General features: G+C 42.9%; 1 protein-coding gene across 3 annotated transcripts in view; it reads left to right on the top strand.

Moving 5' to 3' along the window:
* The first annotated feature begins 439 nt into the window (after positions 1–439).
* The window catches only part of LOC124004021 (leucine-rich repeats and immunoglobulin-like domains protein 1), a 48,070-nt gene continuing 22,158 nt past the window's right edge, over positions 440–26,351 (top strand). The window contains exons 1-3 of one of the 3 annotated variants that reach the window (XM_046312754.1): positions 440–1,516; positions 15,159–15,230; positions 16,202–16,276. In XM_046312754.1, the coding sequence (XP_046168710.1) occupies positions 1,314–1,516; positions 15,159–15,230; positions 16,202–16,276 (350 nt within the window). In that variant the 5' untranslated portion in view covers positions 440–1,313. Of the gene's footprint in view, positions 1,517–8,998; positions 9,044–14,724; positions 14,770–15,158; positions 15,231–16,201; positions 16,277–26,351 lie in introns of those variants that run through there. The other 2 variants (XM_046312755.1, XM_046312756.1) reach the window with 2 other exon arrangements.

Here is a 26,351-nt window from a genome sequence, read left to right as displayed (position 1 = left end):
AGATATCAAAATGATCGTTTTAACCATGTTTTGAGGCTACGTAGTGTGTGTTTACATTTTCTTTGTTCACAAACATTGGAGTAAAACAATCTTATATTTTGGGTTCTGATGGGGTACGACAATTGAACTAAGCTCATGAGGCCTTTATACGCTATATTAGTCAATAATCAATGGGTACATGTTAATGTATAAGTCCCAAAATGTATATAGCAACTGCTGATCGCCCCTTTAAGACGCGGTGAGCATGAAAGGAGGTGGTGCGGTTTCACACCCGGGGTGAGAAACATGGGTTGGGTCAACGACTGGTGAGTGACAGCTGGTCACTGGCAGTCGAACCGCCTGTAGAATCCTAAACAGCCAGTGAGATTAGGAGTTCACCGTTCCTCAAATTTGAACAGCCAATTGCAAGGGAAATGGGAGGTTCCCTTGTGCATCCAAAGTGGGACTACTATGGAACGAAGACTGAAAAAGTTAACTAAATCAAGAATAAACAACTCATAGTGGATACAGTCTGAAGTTGGGGACTGAATTTGTTAATAATCGGACAGCATCTGATAAACATTTCCTAGGCTCATCGGATAGCATAACGCGTCGAGGGTGCGGCGAAATTGGGATCAATTGGCACAAGCAAGGTGTTTCTTTTTTTGGCGTTTTGCAAGCGTCATAAACGAGAAGTCAACGATAGTTTTCGGCACTAAACTTTGCCTGCCACATTTGCATAGCAATGGAACATTGTATCACAGTCCACGTTTTAGCCAACATTCCAAGCCCGCGATGAAGAGAAGATACGTTTCAACGTTTATTTTGAGTGCGGAGGCAACGCGCATAGGCTAGTATTTAGATAGTGTCAAATTATTATAGGAAAATGTGTGTGTCACTTGTATGTTTGACATGCCGAAAGTTGTATTGAAAATGAGGATCCGCCGTTGATTTTTGCAATCTTTTTGCCTATTATTTCAATGGTTTCCAAAAACGAATCGCTTTGCCAAGAGTCCTCGTTTTCGGCCTTTTATGGACAAGTTCTACTTCCATTTAATTATGTTTACTTGACAAGTTTGTAGCCTTATTGCTAAGTAAACCGTGAATCAACTTTGATTTCAGACCACATAGGACACGAGGAGAAAGTTGGACTAACTTGTTTTAAATTACTTATTTGAAGAGTAGACCTATTGTCTACGTCACAAGTGTTTGTTTTTACTTACTTTTAGCACAACGCAATTGATGTACTATAACAGACCTCAGTCTCTCTAAAACTGTATCATATTTCCAATTTGAGGAGAGATCAGTGGCCGCTCGATTAAACTGGATACAAAATGGCGGCGCCCCTGGAGCGAATTGGATCGGGTTCCCACTATGGTTTTTATTTAGTATTCTCGCTGGAACTGTTAATCAATTACGGTTTGAGCTCAGATTTACCATGTGCTCAGAACTGTACCTGCAATGGAGATTCTGTGGACTGTAGTAATTTGGATTTGACAGATACACCGCTGGACCTGCCGATTCGGACAGTTTCCCTGTAAGTAGATTCGAGCTGCCGTATTAATTGACCACCCAATATCAGGATAACATACAATGATGCCGAAGGGAACGCAGCCCTCCACCGACTGTCGGAATCATTGTTGCAAGGACATAAATTAATATTTCAATGAACTTTTATGGAGTTGTAACTTGCATGGTTGTCTTATTACTTTGTACCAGAACCCAAATGGGCTATACATGCATGGACAGCGGAATACGGATAATGTCAAAACAACATCTTTGTCGATTTTTGTCATTTCCACTGAATCTGAAACTACTTAACAAGTTGCTTTCAATTGTTATCCCATTCAATAATAGGCTTTATTGACGTATTAGGCTACTCCCCACCTCTGAATAGGCTACTTTAAGGGTGACCAAAATATATACATTTGGGAGAAAATAGCCTATATAACTAAATCGTGTCAATTAGGAAGATTTAGATACATTTTCAACAATCTAAACAATATCTACTTATATATATATATATATATATATGGGTGAATCATTTTTCCAAGGAAATTGACTAGCTTTCATCTCATTGGATTTAAACTTCTGTGTTGTCTAAACATCACCTCCATATAGATTTATGACACTTACAATATTAGTCCTTTATCCTCTATTTGGTTCTGTGGCTGTGGCCCACAAATTAGATTTCTAGTAAATTAAGCATGTATTCTCAAGACATCATTGGCCACAATGGGGACGGACACAGTCTGCAGGTTTGTTTAGGAAATGAGCCAATTGAGAAACATTTTCTTGGAATATGTCTTGAAATTGAGAACATTTCATTCCTCATCCCATTGAAATGACACAGGTTGTTTATAGACCAGTTACTTTTTTTTCAATCAATTTTGGCTCAAGCAGCAGTGGGACCACTGTTTCAATGGCAATTGTGAATCTTAAGGACAATTCAACTGTTTTGCAGGACTGTTGAGGAGGAGCGAGAGGGATATTTATAAGTCTTTTTTGGGGGGCTTGGGGTTAAAAAGTGAATCTTCTCAGACTCCCAGGTTCCTGTTTGAGGCAGTTTGTCTTCCCCTGGGAAGTGAGGAATGCAACTTTTAAAAAGTCCTCTAAAATGTGAGTAATGATGCCTTCTTGCCCTTTAGCACCACAGTGGTGTTTATGGCATAATGTAACACTGATGCATAGGTATACAGTACTATACTATCTTCAACAACACCACTACTAGAGCAATGGGGACAAGTTTCTCACCTGGAATGGCTAAAAGCAAACATTGTGGTGTGATATCTGGTGCCTGGCGGATCTTGTCTAGACCAAATATATATATGTTAGCATACTTGTTATGTTAGCATACTTGTTATCTGTAAGTACCTTATTGGTCAAAATTAAGCTGTGACATACTCTTGTTTTCAAATTGAATGGTTTTATTGCATTGAATTAATCTGTAAATCACTTAGGCCGTGTATTTCTCCACGTTTGTAGAAGCCACAAAGGGAGACTTTCTTCTCTGGTTTTCTATTGAGACTGTATGTGATCCCATTAAAACTCTTATCCCAGTTCATTTGACTTGTTGAAAGGAGGAGATGCATTCGTATAGGTGGATATTTCACTCTGTTTACAAAATGTGTGTGTGGATGGGGGTTGGGCACAGGGGAACTGCCATTCACTCTCGCTCATTACAAAGCATCCACTTTTTTTCCCCTCTTGGCACTTCAAAAAGCTGGGCGTTTAAGTTTACTGCACACATTGTGTAGGGAGTGAGGTGGAGATGAATGGGCAGTCACTGTGGACGGCTCACTGGTCGGCTGGAGCTACCTCTATAATTTATGGTCAAATGGATATGCCTCATGGTTTGGCCTGGTCTGAAGAAAGGTCCACAGAGACTCACTCGATGCATCACGTAAGGAAGGAGAATATTGAACATGAACATTTTTATCAACAAATACCTTTAATCCTCAATCTTAATCATTTTTAGACTGGACTATACTATGAATTTTGAATCTAAACTTTAAAATAAAACCTTACTAGGATTCATTGAGATCCTAGTTTTAGACCACTGTGTAAGTGTCCAGTCAGGCCATGCTGGGTTTCACACAATGTTTGTCTCTCAACCTCTGGGGAAAATGTGCCAAGTGGGGGGAATAAAGTGTCCCTGTTATGTTTAGACCTGACCTGGGTGGATGCTAGCAGTAATAGCGTTCAGTCAGTCAGTGAGGTGGGTAAGCGGACATTACTGTTGGGTGTCTATAAAAACAAGATTGGTCCAGCTCACAGTGAGCGGCTCTGAACTGGTTCTTCTGTAGCAGAACACCATTGTGTTGGTTAGGACAAGATGGACGGCTTGTCATGATGGCTTGAGTTTTAAAAATGTCTGAAGTCCTATATAATTTTTTGTAATGCTCCTATTATTTAAATTCTTTAACGGTTTAAAATAATTACAATAATTACATTTCTCATTTACAGCTCCCCTGTGACACTACTGCCTTGATGGAGATAGTAGGAAACAAGCAGGTGTTTGGCATATTCAGCCAAAGGGAAAGCAGAGGAGATTGATCTTACAGGGCGAGATGACGAGGCATTGAAATAATTAGATGGGCAAATTGGTGAGAGTGACCACTGGTTATTTAGGGAGAATGTTAATATACTGTACTTCAAAGCAAGAGATTTAAGGGTATTCTATATTTTTGCTGTTGCCTTTATTAAACGTATCAGAATATAGTGGTAATTATGCATGTCCATAAGGCTGTAAACACATCACAAAGATTGTTCCCTAGATAAGTGCTCTAGTAGTTTTCTGATGAATAGCCTAATGATACCCATTGCAGGCTTCCTCTCACTCGTTGAGAATCTCTCTCGAGTGGTGGTTTGACTCGTTTGTGGTCACTGTAAAGTGTCTCTGCCTGCAATGCCATCCGTGTTATGGGTTTTACAGAAGTAAATAAAAGCATGAACATTATTAACATTGGCTCCGATCGATGTGGTTTGATACAAGGACAAGGTAGAGTCTCTGTGTCTTTAAGAAGTCTCTCCTGCTTTGTCCTTCATTTATACGGCTGTGGTCTACAGTGTCACCTATATTCACTCAAACAGGAAGGAGAATTCTCTGGATTGATCCTTTTACAAACCAGATTTTGCTGAGTGGTTTCCTACACAGGCAATAAATGTCAAGCCCTGACAGACAACCAACTACTCACTGCCTCTTTTGACAAACAAGTATTGCGCTGTATACCAGTATCACGGTACCAAAACATCATGATACTTATGATTAGTGATGCACCGATATCACATTTTTGGATGATACCGATATTCAATATTTTCCATGCCAAAATAAACGATACCGATACAAAAAAAAATTAGCGGCCTTTTAAGTATTCTAGTACAGTTAACTATTTAACACACGCGCATGGACGCATCGGTCTGAGGCACTGCATCTCGGTGCAAGAGGTGTCACTACAGTCCCTACTTTGAATCCAGGCTGCATCACATCCAGCTGTGGTTGCGAGTCCCATAGGGCGGCGCACACTTGGCCCAGTGTCATCCGGGGTAGGCCGGCATTGTAAATAAGAATTTGTTCTTAACTGACTTGCCTAGTTTTAAATAAAGGTTACACACACCACACTGACCAAAAAGTTATTTAGTTGCCTTTTACTCTTGTCCCGATTACCAGTAAAACATAATCAAAACCTATTTCTTTCACTTACTTGCTGTGCTGTTTCGTTGTTCATTTGTTCAGTCATTTAATTCTCAACCAGGATTTATGAAACACCTTTTGGGTTTTTGCATGTCACATAACACTATTTGACTTGCCAAATAAGCTGGTTGACCAATCAGGACCTGAATATGACTGCACGTCACATAATAATGGAATGCATTCATACGTTTTTTGATGTAGTTATTACACATTGATTACACAATCACTCGTATTTCATATGTCACAACGATTCAGCGATATGTATGCTATGATGCTGGTAAAGTTGTCTCGCACACCTACAGTGCTGATTATAATTATTTTTTAAAGCTAGCTAGCTCATGGATGCAAACAATGTTCTTCCCTCAAAACAGAGCAAAACGAAATCTGTTTCAGTAGCTATCATTAACTAGCTAAATATATAACTAGGTGTCATCAAAAATATCCCTAATTTATAAGACCGTTCTTATTTAATTAATGGTGGTCGGAACATCTGTGACGCTAGCAACAATAATGATTAGCCACAATAGTGGACTTTGCGGTTAGCCTTCAAAATAAAAGTATGTCATTGACAGTGATGCAAATGAATACAAATAGTAGAATTATGGCATAATTGACTAGATCGTGCTAAACGAGGTTGGAATGTTATATACAATTAACATCTGTTGCAATCATACTGGATGTATTCTACTTTAGAATTGCATTAGGGCATACTTATTTCACTTTACAGCCTTACCTATGGGTTGGGGATCAATGACATGGGGTATCAGTCTACTCGGTGACACCCAGGGAACATTAGCAATGTAGCTCTTATTGCGGGACTCTGAAACAACTGTGAATTGAGCCACATTTATTGTCAACCTATTTGGATTGAACACTATTCCAGAGGAAAAACAATATTGTGTGAATGTTTTGGATTCTGATAAATCTGAGGACATTGGGAAAAAATATATTGGGTATGGAGTAGACTGTTGCTCCTTTCATTGATCTCCAATCCTTAGATTAAACTTTATAGTGCAATATGAATGTCAATACACACAATAGGCTGACTGGGGATATGATTTCTCACAGTCCTGTGATAAGAGCTACAACGCCAATATTTACGTGAACTCTTCACAGTTGTGTTCTGTGGTTGTCACCGAGTAGACTGATACCCCATTTCATTGCTTCACATTCCAACCTGGTTTAACATGATCTAGTCTAAATATGGCACGATTCCACCAATTGTAACCTTCTGCATCACTTTCAGAGAGGTACTTTTATTTTGATGGCAAACTGCAAATTCCACTATTGTGGCTAGCTTCACACCACAACCCGGTCAGGTCGAGCCTCACTAGCCAGATGAAGCTACCTGGCTGCTTTTAACGTTAGCTTTGGGCAACAGGGTTAAGTAGCTGGCTAGGTATTTATTTTCATGAACTGAAGTTCAATTTAAATAGGCGAACCACAAGTGGCTACCTAGCTAACCCTTACAAGGATTCCTAAATCATTGCTAAGAGCAGTGAAAATGACTGCAATTTCTACTGGTAATTGTTTTCAAGCTGGTTGGTACTAGCTTTGTATTGGTACCAAGCTAAAGCTAGCTAGCTACTCCAGAAGTTGCAGTTGAAAAAATAATGCTTTATTACCACCTCGGTATTGTAAACGCATCGTTCATGGTCGGTGTTCGCGGCCTTTTTTTGTTGTACAGCTTTGACAGTGCTACGGACAGTAGTGGTGGCGCCCGGCTTGCATGTGCAAATTCAGAACACACAACATTCGATAATAGAACTGTGTTATTTGACGTGTCAAATTAAAAGCTAATTTAGCGCGTCATAGTGTTATTTGACATGTATCTTTTTTGACACGCAAAGACCCAAACGGCGTTCCATAGTATGTCATGAAGTTACTAGGAGTGAAGCTATTACTGTATAACTCCGGTAAGGCAACACTTGGTAACGTTAGTGTGTACCAGTGCTCGACCAGTTGCGAAAGCCAATATCACCCACAACAGGGAACGGTTGATTGTCAAGAGCAATGAATGCCATTATCTTGGCCTTAATGTATTTTGCCTTTGAGTTGTCTCGCTGAAATGTTCTTACTCTTTCAAATGACTGTGTGATCCACACCGCAGACATTGTGGGCTAGGTTAGGAATGCTGGGTAGCCAAAATTTTATGTGGCGTCATTACGTCATGTACCTACGTTTTATATAGGTATGCACGTCAGCTTTGACATCGTTTTTTCACATCGGCATTAAACTAGACATCGGGCCGATACCGATGTTGGCATTTTTAGCTAATATCGGCTGATTCGGATATGTTCACTGATATATCTTGCATCCCTACTTATGATACCAACATTTTAGAATAGCTTAGTACTGTTTCATATGATGCTACAGAATTTTTCAGCCCAGTTTATAAGCTCAGTTGAATTGAAGCAACAGCCTTTAGTCTCTTGTATGGGCAGGTCCAATAATATCCACTTCACTATCATGCTCATATTATATGTGGCAGCTGTAATCAGCCAGCCTCATCCCCTACTAGCCCTCACTCACCTGCTTCTCTCCGTCAGCTCATCATGCACATATCACGTGTGGCAGCTGTAATCAGCCAGCCTCATCCCCTACTAGCCCTCACTCACCTGCTTCTCTCCGTCAGCTCATCATGCACATATCACGTGTGGCAGCTGTAATCAGCCAGCCTCATCCCCTACTAGCCCTCACTCACCTGCTTCTCTCCGTCAGCTCATCATGCACATATCACGTGTGGCAGCTGTAATCAGCCAGCCTCATCCCCTACTAGCCCTCACTCACCTGCTTCTCTCCGTCAGCTCATCATGCACATATCACGTGTGGCAGCTGTAATCAGCCAGCCTCATCCCCTACTAGCCCTCACTCACCTGCTTCTCTCCGTCAGCTCATCATGCACATATCACGTGTGGCAGCTGTAATCAGCCAGCCTCATCCCCTACTAGCCCTCACTCACCTGCTTCTCTCCGTCAGCTCATCATGCACATATCACGTGTGGCAGCTGTAATCAGCCAGCCTCATCCCCTACTAGCCCTCACTCACCTGCTTCTCTCCGTCAGCTCATCATGCACATATCACGTGTGGCAGCTGTAATCAGCCAGCCTCATCCCCTACTAGCCCTCACTCACCTGCTTCTCTCCGTCAGCTCATCATGCACATATCACGTGTGGCAGCTGTAATCAGCCAGCCTCATCCCCTACTAGCCCTCACTCACCTGCTTCTCTCCGTCAGCTCATCATGCACATATCACGTGTGGCAGCTGTAATCAGCCAGCCTCATCCCCTACTAGCCCTCACTCACCTGCTTCTCTCCGTCTACTTTTCATGTGCATCTTTTCCTCCGTCAGTTCTTTTAAATATCATTTGACCTTGATGGCGAGCGGGGATGCTGATCCATACAGATCCATACAGATCCATACTGATTAGTCTTCTATTGTTAGACTTGTACATTGGAGCAGCACGCAAAGCAAGCAATGTTGATACATTGTATAATTTCATCGCCTGTTATAACCAAGCGCACAGACCAGTCTGAGTAGACTGACTGCAAGTTCATTGTCATGCAGCCTCTTGAGTGTCAGAGAGGGGAAATTGAGCCTGAAGGCATGCCTGCAGCTTTACAGCAAAGAAAACAGTCTCCAGCCTAAGCAGTTAAAAATTGGCACGCATTTGATATAATTTCACAAATCATGTCGCTGGCCACTTTAAACTAATCCCAGGTTGCTAATTATTGGTTTGACAACAAACACGGTTGTTCAGTCACGTTACCTAGCTAGTTAGTAGCCTGGTAACTTGACATTTTATGTTTTTAGGCAAATTTGATTGGCACAGGAAGAAAGGAAAAGGGACTGCTACTTGTGCTTCAAAGGTAGGATTCATATATAGGCCTAATGTAAGTCTAAACTATATCAAATACATGTATTTCTGCTCCTCCTTCAATTCTGTTTGGAAGGGAGGGAGAGGTCTGTGTTAACTGAAGAGCAAAGAACATTTCAGGTAGTGTTTTCCCCATACTGCCACAATGACATGCAGATCATTATGCATGTATAGTCCTTCCTCCCATTCCTCTAGCCAAATCACTGGTCAGTCTATTCGCCATTCTATGCAGTATTCTATAATACAGTGTGAAGTTCTACTCTATACAACATATTGAATTTAAGTGAATTTCAGTGAAAGGTTGTTGGAGAACGTTTTGAAAAGGGGAAAAGTGACTGGGGACAGGATGCTTGGCCACTTTGTTATTTTTTTTCTCTGTGGTATCTATTATTTGGACTAGTGTTGTTGGTATTGTGACAACACTATGACAGACTTTCTGTTACTGCATCATATGCCCCTCTGCCTTCAACCTCTATGGTTTGGCTTTTGCCCAAAGGAAATGGGCTGGTTTTGGTGGTTTCCTGACAGGCTCTGGTCTGGTGGTTCCTCTGATCTTGGGTCCAGTTCACCTGGCCTGAGGGGTGCACTGATGGGGTGTTGGGGGTGGAGATTCTGCTGGGGGGTTTCTGCCTGCTGCCTGTAAGTGTTGTCAACATCACAGTCTAGTGCATGTCTGGTTTAACTGGATGAAAGTTCTGTAGTCTGACTGAACCAACTACAATCAACATGCAAATACACACTTAAACTTTGCAGAGGAGATTGCTGTTGCTGTTAATCAAGGATGTTGCCATCGTGTGACTGGTTACCATGCATCTTGAGCCAGGTGGTATGAATGAAGGAATGATTGATAGCAGATCAAACTGCCATAATGAAACAAAAGCTAAAACCAAAGCGGTTATCTCCATTTCCTTAACCCCAGATGATCATATCCACAGTGGAACAGCCATACAACAGCAACTGTACAGACTGCAGGACTGTGGCTCTTTTGGTTTCAAGGGCAATTCTTTCTAAGCAGTCTTGTAAACTTGTGGTATTGAGAATGCTTTTAGTAGTCTTGGATTAATTTCTGGGGAGCCCAATTTGAGACCAGGGTCTCATTCACAATGTTTCACAATAACATTTTATATTCCAAAATAACAACAAAAGTAGTAAAAAAGGTACATTTTCAACAAATAAACCGTTACAATCAATCGAAACAATTACATTCCTTAATTAATTTAACACCAGAGTGCTAAACTTCCCTAGCGGCACCAGGGAATCAAGATGGAAGGAATTTAGCAGGTTATTGCAACAATGGGGCCTTACGCCTATTATGTCCCTAGACCCTAAAGCAACATCATTCTCTAGTTTCCTGGGGTTTACCATTATATCCATAGTGCTCTGATTTGATCATTCCTAAAAATAATCCTGTTGGTGCTAATGTTTGATATTTACAGTAGATAGATGCTCAGTGCTTGCCTCAATAGAAAAGTATGGCTTGTATTTATTGTTTTATGTAAATGTAAACTTTTATACTACAGTTTAAAATGAAACGTGTGTTATGTATGTATGGATATAGATAATATCTATATCCATCTATCTTGACAAACACATTAGCAGCAATAAGTGAGTAGAGAAGTCCTTTTCATAACTATAGATAAAAGTTGACATTTACATTAAGTTATGAAGTGAGCTCATCGCTGTGTTCACTGTAATGACAATTGAACAGCTGCTGCCAGAAGTCATTCCATAGGAATCCAGTCAACAGAATAGATGTCCTTTTTTTGTTAAGACACACTGGGGCGCCAAGTTTTTTTCCTTTTTGTTTAAGCCAGTGTCTACAAAGTTGGTTAGATAAATGAATCATCTGTGAATTCTGTAGGCCTACATCTGGTAAGAGTTTGGAAACCTGATTTAAAAAAAAAGAAAAAAAAAGAGAACGACTTGGAGAGGTATTGCGAAGTGGAGAACCCTCTAAACAGGCCGCCACAACCAAGAGCTGATAGCTGTGTGCTCACCAGAGCCAAGCATTCTTACCTTCCAAAAAACCTGCAGTGGCCGTGTCCACTTATTTAGTAGAAAACAGAGCCTTTCAGTACCTGCACATAAATCCACACACACAGACCTACATACAGTTGTTTATAAAGTTCAGGCCTGTATTTGGCCCCATTCTCTCTCCGTGGATGATGGTGTAATTATTGCAGGCCTTTCTTTTTGCAAGCATAATAAACATTAAGCAGGGGGAAATATATTGTTCAATGATCAGTCATTTTCTTCACTTTGAAGTACAGAATATAAGATCAGCGGCTAGTCAAGAGGGAACTGGAACAATACTCCCTCAGAATGGACATATTGATGTTATTCTTTCAGATTCATTGAGGCGGTTGGTTCATTTCCTTTTGCTCGTAATCAAGGAGTCTAGCGACTGTGGAACAAATGAGGATTTGCTATCAAACTCCAATCCGGGTGTGTATTGTGCATGAGACTGTTGTGCTCCTCCCTTGTGGCATCTTTGGGCCTAAGTTCATGCTGAGCCCTGTTTGTCTATATATATCAACTTTTAAGGTATCCCGGTATGGATTTTTACAATACAGTCTACAAAGTTATTTTGATAAAGTGCTAAATTAAAAGTTAAACTAAAATTGACTACTTCTCTTTTCAGTTTGGTTGAGTATAAAACCATCAGAATGGAGAAATCCCATTGAAGCCACTGAATATTAATTTGTTACCATCCTAGGGTCCTGCACTACTCAAAAAATGTAGAAATTTAATCATTCTGAAACATAATGCTGACTTACTGATATTTCGGCCATATCGCCCAGCCCTCTTGGTGTGGTGGGGCACCATTGCTAAATGAATATTGTTGAAACACGGTGTATTGTGGCACTTTTTAAATAAAAATGTTTTTGTTTGTGGCTGCTTTCTCAGTCTTGCCTGTGTTTTGCGGGAGTCCAAAACAGTGGTGGTGGTGCTCCTGTGTATGCTCTAACTGCCGTTGCCTGGTTGTAAATGGGACTTTATGACAGGAAGGTAGGAGGGGAGGGGGGAACGGGGGGACGGGGGACAGCACAGTGTTGTATTGTGCTCTCTTTGCCTCTGTCTGGCTGGCCCTCTGTTTGGCCTATGGGCGCTCTCCCTCTTCTCCTAGCTCCTCGACAGACGGAAGGTTATTCTTTGACCAATTTATGGCTGGTCAGACCACATAAAAGCTCCGCTGTTTCCCAGCTGCATCACAGAGGCCCTATTGCTGATATCATTTCACACTTCCAAAGAGCGAAGTTCACACATCTTATCAGCGATAGAGATGAGCAGATAGAAGATTCCGGTCTAGTAGAACCCTTCCCCTCTGCAGTCTGCCTTTAATTATGAGGGCACAGTCATAAGAAATAACATCACTCCCAAGCTCTTTGACGGAATACAAAACAAGTCAATGTGGTGTTTTTTGGGAGTCGTGATGAAGGGTTTATGACGTCAATCCAACAATGTGTAATGGTTGAAGTCTAGTGCTGTGGGGGGCTTTGAGTGTTTTGGGAGGTTTGAGGCAGGTCAGATTGTCTTGTCAGACAGGTTTTATAGCTTTATCGCTGCTCTAATGCGGTCTGAGTGGCCAAGAGAACCTGTACCCTCCTGTGCTACCTCTAACTGTGTTGCTATTGACCTGAGGTCTCGAGTAGACTGTGCTTCAGGGCAACAGGTGGACTGGGTAGTGGCAGTGGATTAAATCACCTGGCCTAGTATGTATTCCTAGACAAGTCTGTTCAGTCTAGGCCTCTCCATCCTCCACTTCCACCTTCACCTCAGTTGATCCTGGTTGCACAACTCTTTGCATGCTTTAGATCAGGGATGGGGAAACTGCCCCCCCCCCCTTGTAGACCTGCTGATTTATGTCTTTCTTCCTCCATTATTTATTTGGCTAAAAGCTAGGCATGAATTACCTTGCTGACACTTTCTGGTCAAGAACATAGCAATGTGATCTTGATCATGCTGACTAATGTTAAACAAGCCTGCTCATTTAGATAAACAGCAGAATTCTTGCTCTGCCATGCAATGGAATTCACCATTCCAGAGTTTCAGCAGAGGGAATAACTTTTTGTAGTGTTCGCCACACTCCATCACAGATTTCTCTTAGCTTTCAAAATAATGTGTTTTTGGACTGGTAAATTGACCACAGAGATCATTGAGGTTAAGAGTTTTTGGACATATCAAAGTTGATTTGTCACGAGCACCGAATACAACAGGTGTAGTAGACTGTGAAATGCTTACTTACAGGCTCTAACCAATGGTGCGGAAAAAGGTGTGTGTGTGTGTGTGTGTGTGTGTGTGTGTGTGTGTGTGTGTGTGTGTGTGTGTGTGTGTGTGTGTGTGTGTAGGTAAGTAAAGAAATAAAACAACAGTAAAAATACATTTTTACTGTTAGTCGGGCTTATTGAGGTAGTATTTAGATATGGTTAAAGTGACTGCATATATGATGAACAGAGAGTAGCAGAAGCGTAAAAAGAGGGGTTGGCGGATGGGACAGAATGCAGATAGCCTGTTTAGCCAACGTGCGGGAGCACTGGTTGGTCGGGCCAATTTAGGTAGTATGTACATGAATGTATAGTTAAAGTGACCATGCATATAAGATAAACAGAGAGTAGCAGCAGCGTAAAAGAGGGGTTTGAGGGGGCTTGAGGGTAAAAACTGTTGAGAAACCTTTTTGTCCTAGACTTGACATTTTAGTTTTTAATGCCTAGGTTTTTGGGCCTTTTCTGTCCCATAGCCTTCGCCACCTGTGTTGTGTCCAGTACATTGGATTGTGCCCCTGAAGCGTTATGGTATGGCTGATTCTGGAGAACGTTAGCCCCAGTCAGTGAGGCGTAATACCACCCCCTCTACTTGTGACTGTAGAACAGAAGGGAGCTATGGTGTTATCACCAGCTGCTCATAACGTAGGTGTTAAAACACACTGAAACTTATCTGATCAGATAGGCAAGACAATGAAGGTGAATGAACAAGGGAAGACACATCTGGAGTTGTATAAACACTCCCTTGGCCTCCCTGAGATTGAGAATACATACAGACACACACCGTTTGTTTGTTATTGTGGTCTCTGGCACCAGATGTTTCTCCCAATGTGACCTTCTCTCTATTCTAAATGGACAACAGCAAACAATGACTGACATGCTCTACATTTCTGTAGTTCTTTCATCTTATACCAATATAGCACTCAGCTTGTTTTTCCTTCTGAAAGCCGTTGAGGGGGCAGCAGCCCTCCTCTGAATGGGGTTTTATTGGTTATTTGTAATGAGGAGCTCTCCAGTTAAGCTTTATTATCCTCAGTTTGCACTGATCAGGGCCTTGTTAAAGGCCGGCGCTGATTGTTGTGGAAGATTACTGTGGTCGGTGTCGCTCACTGTGCTGCGCTGAGGTGTTCTCAGCTGTGTTTGTAGCTTCCGGTGCCGCCCAGCCTGGCAGAGGAAACCCTGTGATTTTTCACTTTGCTTCAGTATAATGAGGTAATTGTCTCCTGTAACAGGGACAGCAATTTAGCAATCTGTGGTACAATGGCGGTGGGAGGGCCCTGCCAATTATCGTAACACACCGCCCTATCAGGGCTGCCTGCGGGGCCCACACACTCTACCATTTATCTCCTCACACACACATACTGTAGAGACTGACTTATCTCGGCAGGTAGCCTAGTGGTTAGAGCTTTGAGCCAGTAACCGAAAGGCTGCTAGATCAAATCCCTGAGCCGACAAGGTAACACTCTGTCGTTCTGCCTCTGAACAAGGCAGTTGACCCACTGTTCCTAGGCTGTCATTGTAAATAAGAATTTGTTCTTAACTGACTTGCCTAGTTAATGTTAGTCTCTGTGCAAGTGAAGTGGTGGCTATTAAATGCATTGTTAGTCTAAACTGCAAATTGACTTGTAGACAGATGGATGTCTGTGTATCCATTGTGTAAACCAAGTCAGAATCAGTATTGATTGGGAACAGTACCCAAATGGAACAGTACCCAAATGGGACTACAGGGTTGTCACAATGTTAGAGGGAATTCTCACAGTTGGGGGGGAAAACCCCTGTAAAATGGAGAGTCAGGTGGTGGTGGGTGTATCAACAATACTAATCAGTCTGTTCTCTTTATTACAGACATCTTGGCCACAACAAGCTGACAGCCATTGACGTCGAAGTCTTCTCGAACCTCCCAAACCTACGAGAGCTGTAAGTTCCTCAGACATGATACTCTCTCCTCCCTCTGTCTCTCTGTGTGAGTATTCTCCTCTCACCCAGGAGTTCCCCTTGGCTTTGTTGTGTGTGTGTGTGTGCACACTGGGCTCAGCCTTTTTAAATGGCCCTCATTCAGAACAGCACAGTATCAATTGTCAAGCAGACAGATGATCTATGAACGCAGTTCCTCACAAAGTGCTTCCCCTTCACGTTCTAATGGACTGCCCTGTGTGTATGTGTGCTTAGTCTAATGAAATGCTTTCTGTTAGCAGTAGGCCTAGCAGGCTTCCCAATGATGGTATTAGACGGGGCATCAGTTATGTCCTTACTGGACAGTACCCTGAACAAACATAGCAGTAGATCGGCATCTCACACATGGAACACTCACCATAATTGTCAGGTCCCTAACTGCTATGTAGGACAGTAGTGTCAATGGACAGAAATTCTGTCACACACACACTCTACATTCTAGCATCCTTGTATGTAATTGTCTTGAAATTAGTCCAATTGAGAATAAAGTAGGGCTGGTGGTTTCTATATGAATCTTTCTCCATCACTTGACACCAGTCAGGCTGAACCCTGGCTTGTAAATGTTTGATACATTCAGGAGGGTCGATCTCATCCCAGGTAGGGAGGGCACAGACACTTTGACATCTGTTAGAGACCAAGCACACACACGTCGGACACAGCTTTATCCAGCTATGTTTTACTCGCATACAATTCTGTTATTCTAGGAATGAATCTTTCACACTGCAGATGGATACAGTAACTCCATAACTATTTCCTTACTACACTGTCAACCCCAAGAGGAAACCTCGTGTTGTTACTTCAGTTCCATGTCATCTCAATGTCATCTCAATACAATGTTCTGTTACTTTACTGTTCTGTTACTTTACAATGTTCTGTTACTTTCTCCTTTCAATCCATGATGTCCTCTAACATCATTGCGTCTGTGTTTCCCTCAGGCGCCTGGACCATAATGAGCTGACGTCCATCCCTGATCTCGGTCTGGCTATGTCTAAGATCGCTTTCCTCTACCTGTGAGTACACCTTTCATTTACCAGCATGGGGACGTCAAGCTGGCATCCCACTGTCCTCAAACTGCTATCCCTCACTGATTTGTCAATGTGTGTTTGAGTGCAAGTTTAGTTATGACCAAGAATCAGGGGCATCAATTGTGTATGGAGGTCGTCATACCCTAGCTCAACACCAACAATTTAAAATAGGCCACGAAAATCATTTCAATCCCGATTTTAAAATGCAAATGCCGTTTGTCAGGCTGGCTTTAGGACCATGCGGATGGCTCAGAGCTGGTGGGCAGGCTGTTTGATGGAGAGCTTATCGACATAGCTGCAGTGAACAGCGCAACTCTTTCTCTCATAACAGTGCAGATGTAGTAGATGGCTAGGTAACTGGCCTGACATGAAACTTAACTAGAGTTTTTAATCCCGATGTAGAAATGCAGTAAATGAGCTTAAATTGTATTTAAAAAAAGAACCCCGGGCAACCTGTTAACTTTGCCATACCCTATGTTAAAAAATGATGCCCCTACAAGAATACTGGTGAGACACTCATTCTATTTGAATTGCTATCCTATGACGGTATTATGTCAGAGATGAACTATATATACGAAAGGATGTGGACACCCCTTCAAATTAGTGGATTTGGCTATTTCAGCCACACTCGTTGCTTACCGGTGTTTAAAATTGACCACTCCGCAATCTCCGTAGACAAACATTCTCAGTAGAATGGTCTTACTGAAGAGATCCGTGACTTTCAACTTGGCACTGTCATAGGATTTTTACCTTTCTAGAGCTGCCTTGGTCAACTGTCAGTGCTGTTATTGTGAAGTGGAAAGGTCTAGGAGCAACAACGGCTCAGCCGCAAAGTGGTAGGCCACACAAGCTCACAGAATGGGACCGCCGAGTGCTGAAGTGTGCAGCGTGTAAAAATCATCTGTCCTCGGCTGCAACAGTCACTACTGAGTTCCAAACTGCCTCTGGAAGCAACGTCAGCACAGGAACTGTTCATCGGGAGCTTCATGAAATGGGTTTCCATGGCCGAGCAGCCACACACAAGCCTAAGATCACCATGCGAAATGCCAAGCGTCGGCTGGAGTGGTGTAAAGCTTGCCGCCATTGGAATCTGGAGCAGTGGAAACGTGTTCTCTGGAGTGATGAATCGCTTCACCATCTGGCAGTCCAACTGACAAGTCTGGGTTTGGTGGATGCCAGGAGAATGCTACCTGCCTGAATGCATAGTGCCCACTGTAAAGTTTGGTGGAGGAGGAATAATAGTCTGGGGCTGTTTTTCATGGTTTGGGCTTGGCCCCTTATTTCCAGTGAAGGGGAATCTTAACACTACAGCATACAATGACATTCTAGACAATTCAGCACTTCCAAATTTGTGGCAACAGCAAAGCCCTTTCCTGTTTCAGCATGACAATTCCCCCGTGCACAAAAGGAGGTCCATGCAGAAAAGGTTTGTCGAGATCGGTGTGGAAGAACTTGACTGAACTGCACAGAGCCCTGATCTCAACCCCTCAAACACATTTGGGATGAATTGGAACGCCGACTCTGAGGCAGGCCTATTCGCCCAACATCAGTGCCCGACCTCACTAATGCTCGTGGCTGAATGGAAGCAAGTCACCACAGACTTCCTAGAAAAGTGGAGGCTGTTATAGCCGCAAAGGGGGGACGAAGCTCACACTTACTTTTGGTCATGTAGTGTACATTGATTGCCTCTCTTTAATGGATGTGAAGCATTGACTGTGCTGAGCACTGAGACTAGTGCTCCAAAGTTCTATCCTGGTTACAGTTTGTCAAACTCTGCCTGGAGGGACTGCCTGCGCTGGCATCTCACAGGAGATTTACTGCCCTATTTTGGAAGAGCCGCTGTGTGTGTGTGTCACAGCTGTGAGCCCAGTGGCTGACCCTCGACAGACACACAATTGTGACACTATCCTGCTTGCCTGGCCTACAGAGTAAGTCAGTCTTTGTTTTCCAGCCTCCAACAGTTCACCCGTTATGGTGGCTACAGAACATTCTAGTTTCTAGGGATGTAAATCAAATCAGTCTGATTCAAATGTTTAAGATACGAGAGCATCGGTCTGCGGACGCCAAACCGATTCAAATGTAGCGTGCATCAGTCAGAAAATGTATTCCTTTGTGACAACTGATGCGCCCTCTCCTTCAGTGTCAAACTAAGCATGTAATGGTTTTGACAGACATTGATCAACAAGTCATTTTGCATGCCGAACAACCCCAGGGAATATCAGAAGCTTAGTGAAATTGCCTACTGTGCCCAGCTTCACATGCTGAGAAACGCAAGGTAGACTGCTTGTTCTTGATCATGTACATCTGTGTGGCACCTTCAGCATTCAAATGCTAAAAGTATTTTTACCCCTCGACTTGTTGTGATACAGCCTGAATTCAAAATGGATTAAATGTTTGTTTCTCCTCACCTATTTACACACAATACCCCATAATGGCAAAGGGAAAACGTGTTTTTTGAAATGTTTGCACATCTATTGAAAATTAAATACAGATATCTAATTTACCTAAATATTTTTACGAAATGCATCTATCATTTCTTATAACCGAAAAGTGTTCACACCCCTGTATCAATACAAGTTAGAATCACCTTTGGCAGCAATTACAGCTGTGAGTCTGTTACAAATCCCTTTTGGCCCGACAGTCTAGGGGGGATGGTAATGAGACCCGTAACATAACTCATGCAAATTATTGTGACAAAGTAAAAGTGTGCACGAAATAACCACGACAACAGAAATCTACCGGCAAACTCTAGGTTTATTTATAAACACACGGTAATGGGGGGAGCAGGAAAAGGGGGCTGAGCTGGACCCAAGGAAAGAAACAATAAATATACAAAAACACACCCCTAAGCTAGACTAGCCTACTTTAACAGCTAACTAACTAACCAAAAATACAGTGGGTGGTCCGCCCAGTTCTACCTAGTGTATTTAACAAAGTTCACCTACGGGTAGTGTATGCCCATGGGCGACTTGTCTTGGTTTCCCCTTTTTCCCACCAGCAACAAAGAAACACCATAACCAAAAACAATACTCACAGGTGATGACAAAGTGCTATGGAGGTGCTTAAACAAAAGAGAGGTTAAGACACAAAGCAAGAGTGAAACACAGAGACCTACAGACATGGCATTTACAGAGAGATTGAGCTGAGCTGAGCTGAGCTGAGCTGAGCTGAGCTGAGCTGAGCTGAGCTGAGCTGAGCTGAGCTGAGCTGAGCTGAGCTGAGCTGAGCTAGAGATTGAGCTAGAGATTGAGCTAGAGACTGAGCTGAGCTGAGCTCATGAACAAACAAATGATGGGGTTTTTAAACCATGGGGAAGGAACTGTGATAGGTCAGGAAATAGGAGGTGTGTCTTCTGATTGATGATTGATTGTTGACTGATTGGGGAGTGATGATTTCCACCTGTGAGGGGAGAAGGAGAGAAAAGAAACACACACAGGATACACACACACAGGATAACTGTATCCGTAACAGTCTTTCTGGGTAAGTCTACCCAATATTGGCACATTATTCTTTATAAAATTCTTCAAACTCTGTCATGATGGGAAGGACTCCTGTAGTGACTGGGTGTGTTGATACACCATCCAAAGGGTAATTAATAACTTCACCAGGCTCAAAGGGATATTCAATGTCTTATTTTTATTTTGTTTAAGCTATCAAAAGGTACCTGTCTTTGAGGCGTTGGGAAACTTCCTTGGTCTTTGTGGTTGAATGTGGACTTGAAATTCACTACTCGACTGAGGGACCTTTCAAATAATTGGAAGTTGTTATATGACTTGTTGAGCACATTTTTACTCCTGTACTTATTTAGGCTTACCATAACAAAGGGGTTGAATATTTATTGACTCAAGACATTTTAGCTTTTCATTTTTAATTCATTTCTAAAAACATAATTCCACTTTGACATTATTTTATATATTTTTATTTAACCTTTATTTTACCAGGTACGTTTACTGATGACACGTTCACATTGACAAGCGCGACCTTGGGAGTAGTTACAGGAGAAGGTAAACTAGTTGCACGTCCCTGATCACTCTATTGAAGCAAAAAAACACTTAACTCAATATAAAACAGCACCCCTGTCAAAACACAGCTGGACTCTTCTGCTCCCAATTTCTCCAGTTGTGCTATTTACAAACAAACCCTGTTCTGGGGGACTACAGTAAGCCTCATAATGTAAAGTCATTATTTATCTTGTAACATATTGCACAAGTCTCCTGAAGATCCAAGGTGCAACATCACTACTCTGGACGGTTCGGACTTAGAATATGTAGACAACTACAAATACCTAGGTGTCTGGTTCGACTGTAAACTCTCCTTCCAGACTCACATCATCATCATCTCCAATCCAATCTAGAATTGGCTTCCTATTTCGCAACAAAGCATCCTTCACTCATGCTGCCAAACATACCCTTGTAAAACTGACTATCCTACCAATCCTCGACTTCGGCGATGTCACTTACAAAATAGCCTCCAATGACCGACTCAATAAATGCAGTCTATCACAGTGCCATCCATTTTGTCACCAAAGCCCCATATGCTACCCACCACTGCGACCTGTACGCTCTCATTGGCTGGCCCTCACTTCATACTCGTCGCCAAACCCACTGGCTCCAGGTCATCTACAAGACCCTGCTAGGTAAAGTTCCCCCTTATCTCAGCTCGCTGGTCACCATAGCAGCACCCACCTGTAGCATGCGCTCCAGCAGGTATATCTCTCTGGTCACCCCCAAAACCAATTCTTCCTTTGGTCGCCTCTCCTTCCAGTTCTCTGCTGCCAATGACTGGAACAAACTACAAACATTTCTGAAATTGGAAACACTTATCTCCCTCACTAGCTTTAAGCACCAGCTTTCAGAGCAGCTCACAGATTACTGCACCTGTACATAGCCCACCTATAATTTAGCCCAAACAACTACCTCTCCCCCTACTGTATTTATTTATGTATTTAGCTCCTTTGCACCCCATTATTATATCTCTACTTTGCACATTCTTCCACTGCACATCTACCATTCCAGTGTTTTACTTGCTATATTGTATTTACTTCGCCACTATGGCCATTTTTGCCTTTACCTCCCTTCTCACCTCATTTGCTCACATTGTATATAGACTTATTTTTCTACTGTATTATTGACTGTATGTTTGTTTTACTCCATGTGTAACTCTGTTGTATGTGTCCAACTGCTTTGCTTTGTCTTGGCCAGGTCGCAATTGTAAATGAGAACTTGTTCTCAACTTGCCTACCTGGTTAAATAAAGATAAAATATATATATATTAAAAAATGTCTACAAATAATCTCTAATGAATCGTACTGAATAGTTTCAAACTAAAACGTATTCGTTTCTGTATCGGAGCCCATGCATCGAATCGTCTTGAAAGGGAAAGATGCACATCCCCACTAGCTTCTCACTCATCCTGAAACAAGAGAAAGCCCTTCGGCTCAGTCTCAACAGTTAACATTAAAGACAGTTTGCAGCATGTCTGTGTGTTTGTATTACACCTCTAACACCCACTTTCATTCTGTCACTTCTGTGGTAGTAACGGTACACAGGAGGCTCCTGTAAAATGCACCATCACCATGTATCACTGAGTCTTTGTAATAGTCATCCCTGCCTCTCCCTGTCACCCATCAGACCCTCAAATAGGCTGTGTACTGTGCTCACTAACTCAGTCATCTGATTAACTTATGACAATGTCTGAAACTCCATGTCCAACATTAGGATATGTTGGAGGTTGATTTTGAGTGTCTTCATTGCCTCGAACAGTAGTCTGCCTGATTCTAGGTCACTGTAAATCCAAGGTTTATAGTTAGGTGTTTGAAATGAACGCTAGTTCAGCAGGCTGTGTGGAGCTCTACTGGCTTCTTTTTTTTGGCCTGATTCTAAGCCTGTTGCTACGGGAAGCTCAGTGCATGATGGGAAGATGCATATCTTTCCAAAGCTGCACAGCTGAAAGCATTTGAACCTGCAGCTGGAGCTGTCACTCACAGGGCTTACTGTAAAAAGGTGACCGGGAGGCGGGCTGGATCAGGATGACATCACCGTTACCGACACAAGGGGGGGGAGTACTGGAGCTCAGTTTACCCACGAGTAACCCCCCCCCCCCCCCCCACACACACACACACACACCTTGTGCTCTGTTTGCCATTGCAGATCCTGGCTGGATTGCAGTGCAGTCTGAAGTCCTCTGCTGGTGCTGTGTGAGACTGTAGCTGCAGGGAGAGCGAGAGGGGGAAAGAGAGGGTGTTAGAACAGAGGGTCGTCTGTCACCATTCCCTGGCCTGTGCTGTCTACTCCCTGGGCCTCTCCTCCAACAGACTGTTGTTTCTGAGGCAGCGTATGGTGACATTGAAGCATGGTGCCAGACCAGACTCTTGTTTTCTCTCGTTCTCTCTCAATCGTTCTCTATCCCACACATCCTGCGGATCTTTTGATCCTCTCACTTGTGGAGTTCATCAGGCTGATAAGCCAATCAAAGCGGCCCAAACCAGCTAGTCTGTGTGGCCGCGGGGCTTTGGCTTGGATTAATCACTGCTCTCAGATCAGTCAGTCAGATCAGCTCCCACCCTGGGGCTAGCACACTCCCATAATGCACCTGTCATCCTGCTCTCCCAGAATGTAGCAGGGCTTCCATGCTCCAATGCCACTGCAGGCCACCAAACCCCAATAGAATCACATGGGCCAGGGGAGAGTGAGACTTTTCCATTGTCAGGCATCCACCCTTCCCACATCAAAGACAGGTGTCAAAACAGCTCCATGAAAATCACATGATGGTTAATGGGACGATATGATTTAAATGAACTGTTCTTTAACCTGGGCAGTAGTGTTAATTCTTTTTATTATCAACCCTCAATATCAAGATGTCAAAACTGACTGAATAAAATCAAATGGCTAAATGGGATGATGAAATTTGGAATGAAGCGATCTGTTGAATGTACCCCCAGCGTCAAAGATCCTGTGTTCTTCAGTTGGTAGAGTATGTGGCTTGCAACGCCAGGATTGTGTGTTCGATTGCCATGGGGGACCAGTACGAAAATGTACACACTCACTTCTGTAAGTTGTTCTGGATAAGAGAGTCTGCTAAAGGACTGAAAATGTAAAAAGAGGGGGGAAAACCAGCGCTTTATAAACGAACCTATTGTCTGCATCCACCCTACCCCGCCACCACCTCTCGCCTCACACCTCCTCTGGTTGTCACACAGCTGGAATATTCTGGCCGTGGGAGGATGGGGAAGAGGAGCGAGAGAATGAGGAACTGGACTAGGAAGAGGGAGAAGAGAGGGAAAGCTCAACTGTTGTGGTCAGATTCTGAGAGACAGTGAGAGAGAGCCTGTCCCTCCTGTTTCAGACAACTCTGCCTAGTTTTTCCCAGCAAGGGTCAGCAGCTGTTGACCCCTAGTCCCTATCCCTCATCATCCCCTCCCTCCCTACCCTGATCAGTAGAGCTTGAGTTCTCCCCCTGTCAGACAGTCTCCCTCCTCTCTGCTGCTGCTCCCCAGGAGCTTCCTGTAGGGTCAGGAGGGAGGGGAGAGGGGCAGGGCCTGGGCTGAGGCTCATCCTTTACTCTTTACACCACTGTTTATTCAGGTGGGCTCTGGGCTGCAGTGGGAGACCCCCCCCCCCCCCATGGCCCAGAGTAAACGCACTACAGAGTCTCATTTGACCATCTGTGTGTGTGTGTGGGGGGGGGGACCTTGTTTTGCTGCAGTTTGACTGGTGAAACACCTGTCTGGAGATACCAAAGGAAAAAATAGGATTTTACCAAACACTGTTTCAGGCTGGGAGTCGACTCTAAATTAGGTTCCTTGTGTTGACTCTGTTTTACTCATGGACATGATTTGAAACCAAATGTCATATTATCTTCAATTAGTGAAGAGACTTGGGGGGTAGGATGTCCATAGGGGGAGCAGCAGGGGGAATGAGACATGAATGAAACAGTAATAACAAATATACATATTTACAACTGCAACAAGGATAAATGTCCAGTGGGGGCAGGGTAAGTGTTTTGTAACGCTAGCCGGAGTGTCAGGGAAGTGCAACCATGGCTGCGGTATGGTTTTCATCCCTGCTCGGATAACACTGGCCTTCACTAGCTCTCCCCACCCACACACACACACACACGTACAGACGGACGCACTGACAGACATTTGGTCAACGAAAAGGAAGTCTGGTTCTGTGTCCGGTCAGTGTGGATTTGTCTGTTTGTATCTGTCTGTGCACGTGTTTGTGTATGTCTAGGCCTCTACATCTGTGGGTGTCTATGCGTGTGTGTTGGCCCTGTGCTGGGTAAAGGTAAACAGGGAAGTGACTGAGATTCCTGTGCAGCTCTGTCCATCCATCTGTCAGGCTGCAGCCCTGAAGTGGATCTCTCCCAGCCAACACCAAAATAAATCACAGATGTGGAGAGAGACTGTGACCCACCATTCCTGCAGAGAGCAGGCCAATATCCAAATGTGCTTTGTAAAAACTTCTTTCTGAGGCCTCTTACGCCATGGTTAACTGGACTGTCAGGGGGGGTCAGAGTTAGACAATGTAAGTCCTTTCATCGAGCCAAGTCGTTCTCCATTTGATTTGGAAGTAGTCGGTTACAATGATCACCAATAGAGTCCCACAGTGGCGGTGTCGTAGGGCTGTGTTTCATGTAGACTTACCCTGGCGGGATGTTTTGATAACCATGTCAATCTCTCTCGGACAGGGTGATTTATAAATATATTCGGCTCAATTTACTCTCATTCAAAAATGATAATTAGCATCGAAGTAAACATGTCAAATGTCAAATCCCTGCGACCTCCTGCACATCATATTTAGCAGACACCCTTGCTTACAGGTGTTGTGTCAATTTAAAACTTGCACAAGGCAATTCAGAATTGTCAATTTATTCATTACTACATTTAGCTAACATTAGATGGTTAATCTGGGGATTCTTACCTTTGCCTCGATTCGGCAGTCTCATGCAGATCATCATGCCATTTGTAGTTCTTTGATAGCAACATTAGCAGCTAATTAGCGGTTTATTTTGGGGTGGTAAATACAGTGCATTCAAAAAGTATTCAGACCTGTCGACTTTTTCCACATTTTGTTACGTTACAGCCTTATTCTAAAATTGATTAAATTAATTTTGTTCCTCATCAATATTCACAAAAATAGCCCATAATAACAAAGCGAAAACAGGGTTTTAGACTGCAAATGTATAAAAAATACATTTGTAGCTCAGTTGGTAGAGTATGGCGCTTGTAACGCCAGGGTAGTGGGTTCAATCCCCGGGACCACCCATACGTAGAATGTATGCACACATGACTGTAAGTCGCTTTGGATAAAAGCGTCTGCTAAATGGCATATATTATTATTATTATATATTATTATATTATTATTATTATTATTATTATTATTATTATTATTATAAAAAAAACACTTATTTACAAAAGTATTCAGACCCTTTGCTATGAAACTTGAAATTGAGCTCAGGTGCGTCCTGTTTCCATTGATCATCCTTGATGTTTCTACAACTTGATTGGACTCCACCTGTGGTAAATGTAATTGATTAGACATGATTTGGAAAGGAACACACCTGTCTATATAAGGTCACACAGTTGACAGTGACATGTCAGAGCAAAAACCAAGCCATGAGGTCGAAGGAATTATCCACAGAGCTCCGAGACAGGATTGTGTCGAGGCACAGATCTGGAGAAGGGTACCAAAACATTTCTGCAACATTGAAGGTCCCCAAGAACACAGTGGCCTCCATCATTCTTAAATGGAAGAAGTTTGGAACCATCAAGACTCTTCCTAGAGCTGGCCGCCCAGCCAAACTGAGCAATCGGGGGAGAAGGGCCTTGGTCAGGGAGGTGACCAAGATTATCTGGTCTGATTAAATCAAGATTGAACTCTTTGGCCTGAATGCCAAGCGTCATGTCTGGTGGACATGCTCCTGAAGCAGTGATATTTGGCACTGTATTCTCTCTTTGTCCCCGAGTAGGTTTGGAAAAGATTCCCGGGACCACCCATACGAAGAATGTATGCACACATGACTGTAAGTCGCTTTGGATAAAAGCGTCTGCTAAATG

Source organism: Oncorhynchus gorbuscha, linkage group LG18 (assembly GCF_021184085.1).
Source record: "Oncorhynchus gorbuscha isolate QuinsamMale2020 ecotype Even-year linkage group LG18, OgorEven_v1.0, whole genome shotgun sequence".
NCBI lineage: Eukaryota > Metazoa > Chordata > Actinopteri > Salmoniformes > Salmonidae > Oncorhynchus > Oncorhynchus gorbuscha.
This window is presented reverse-complemented; position numbering and strand designations above follow the sequence as displayed.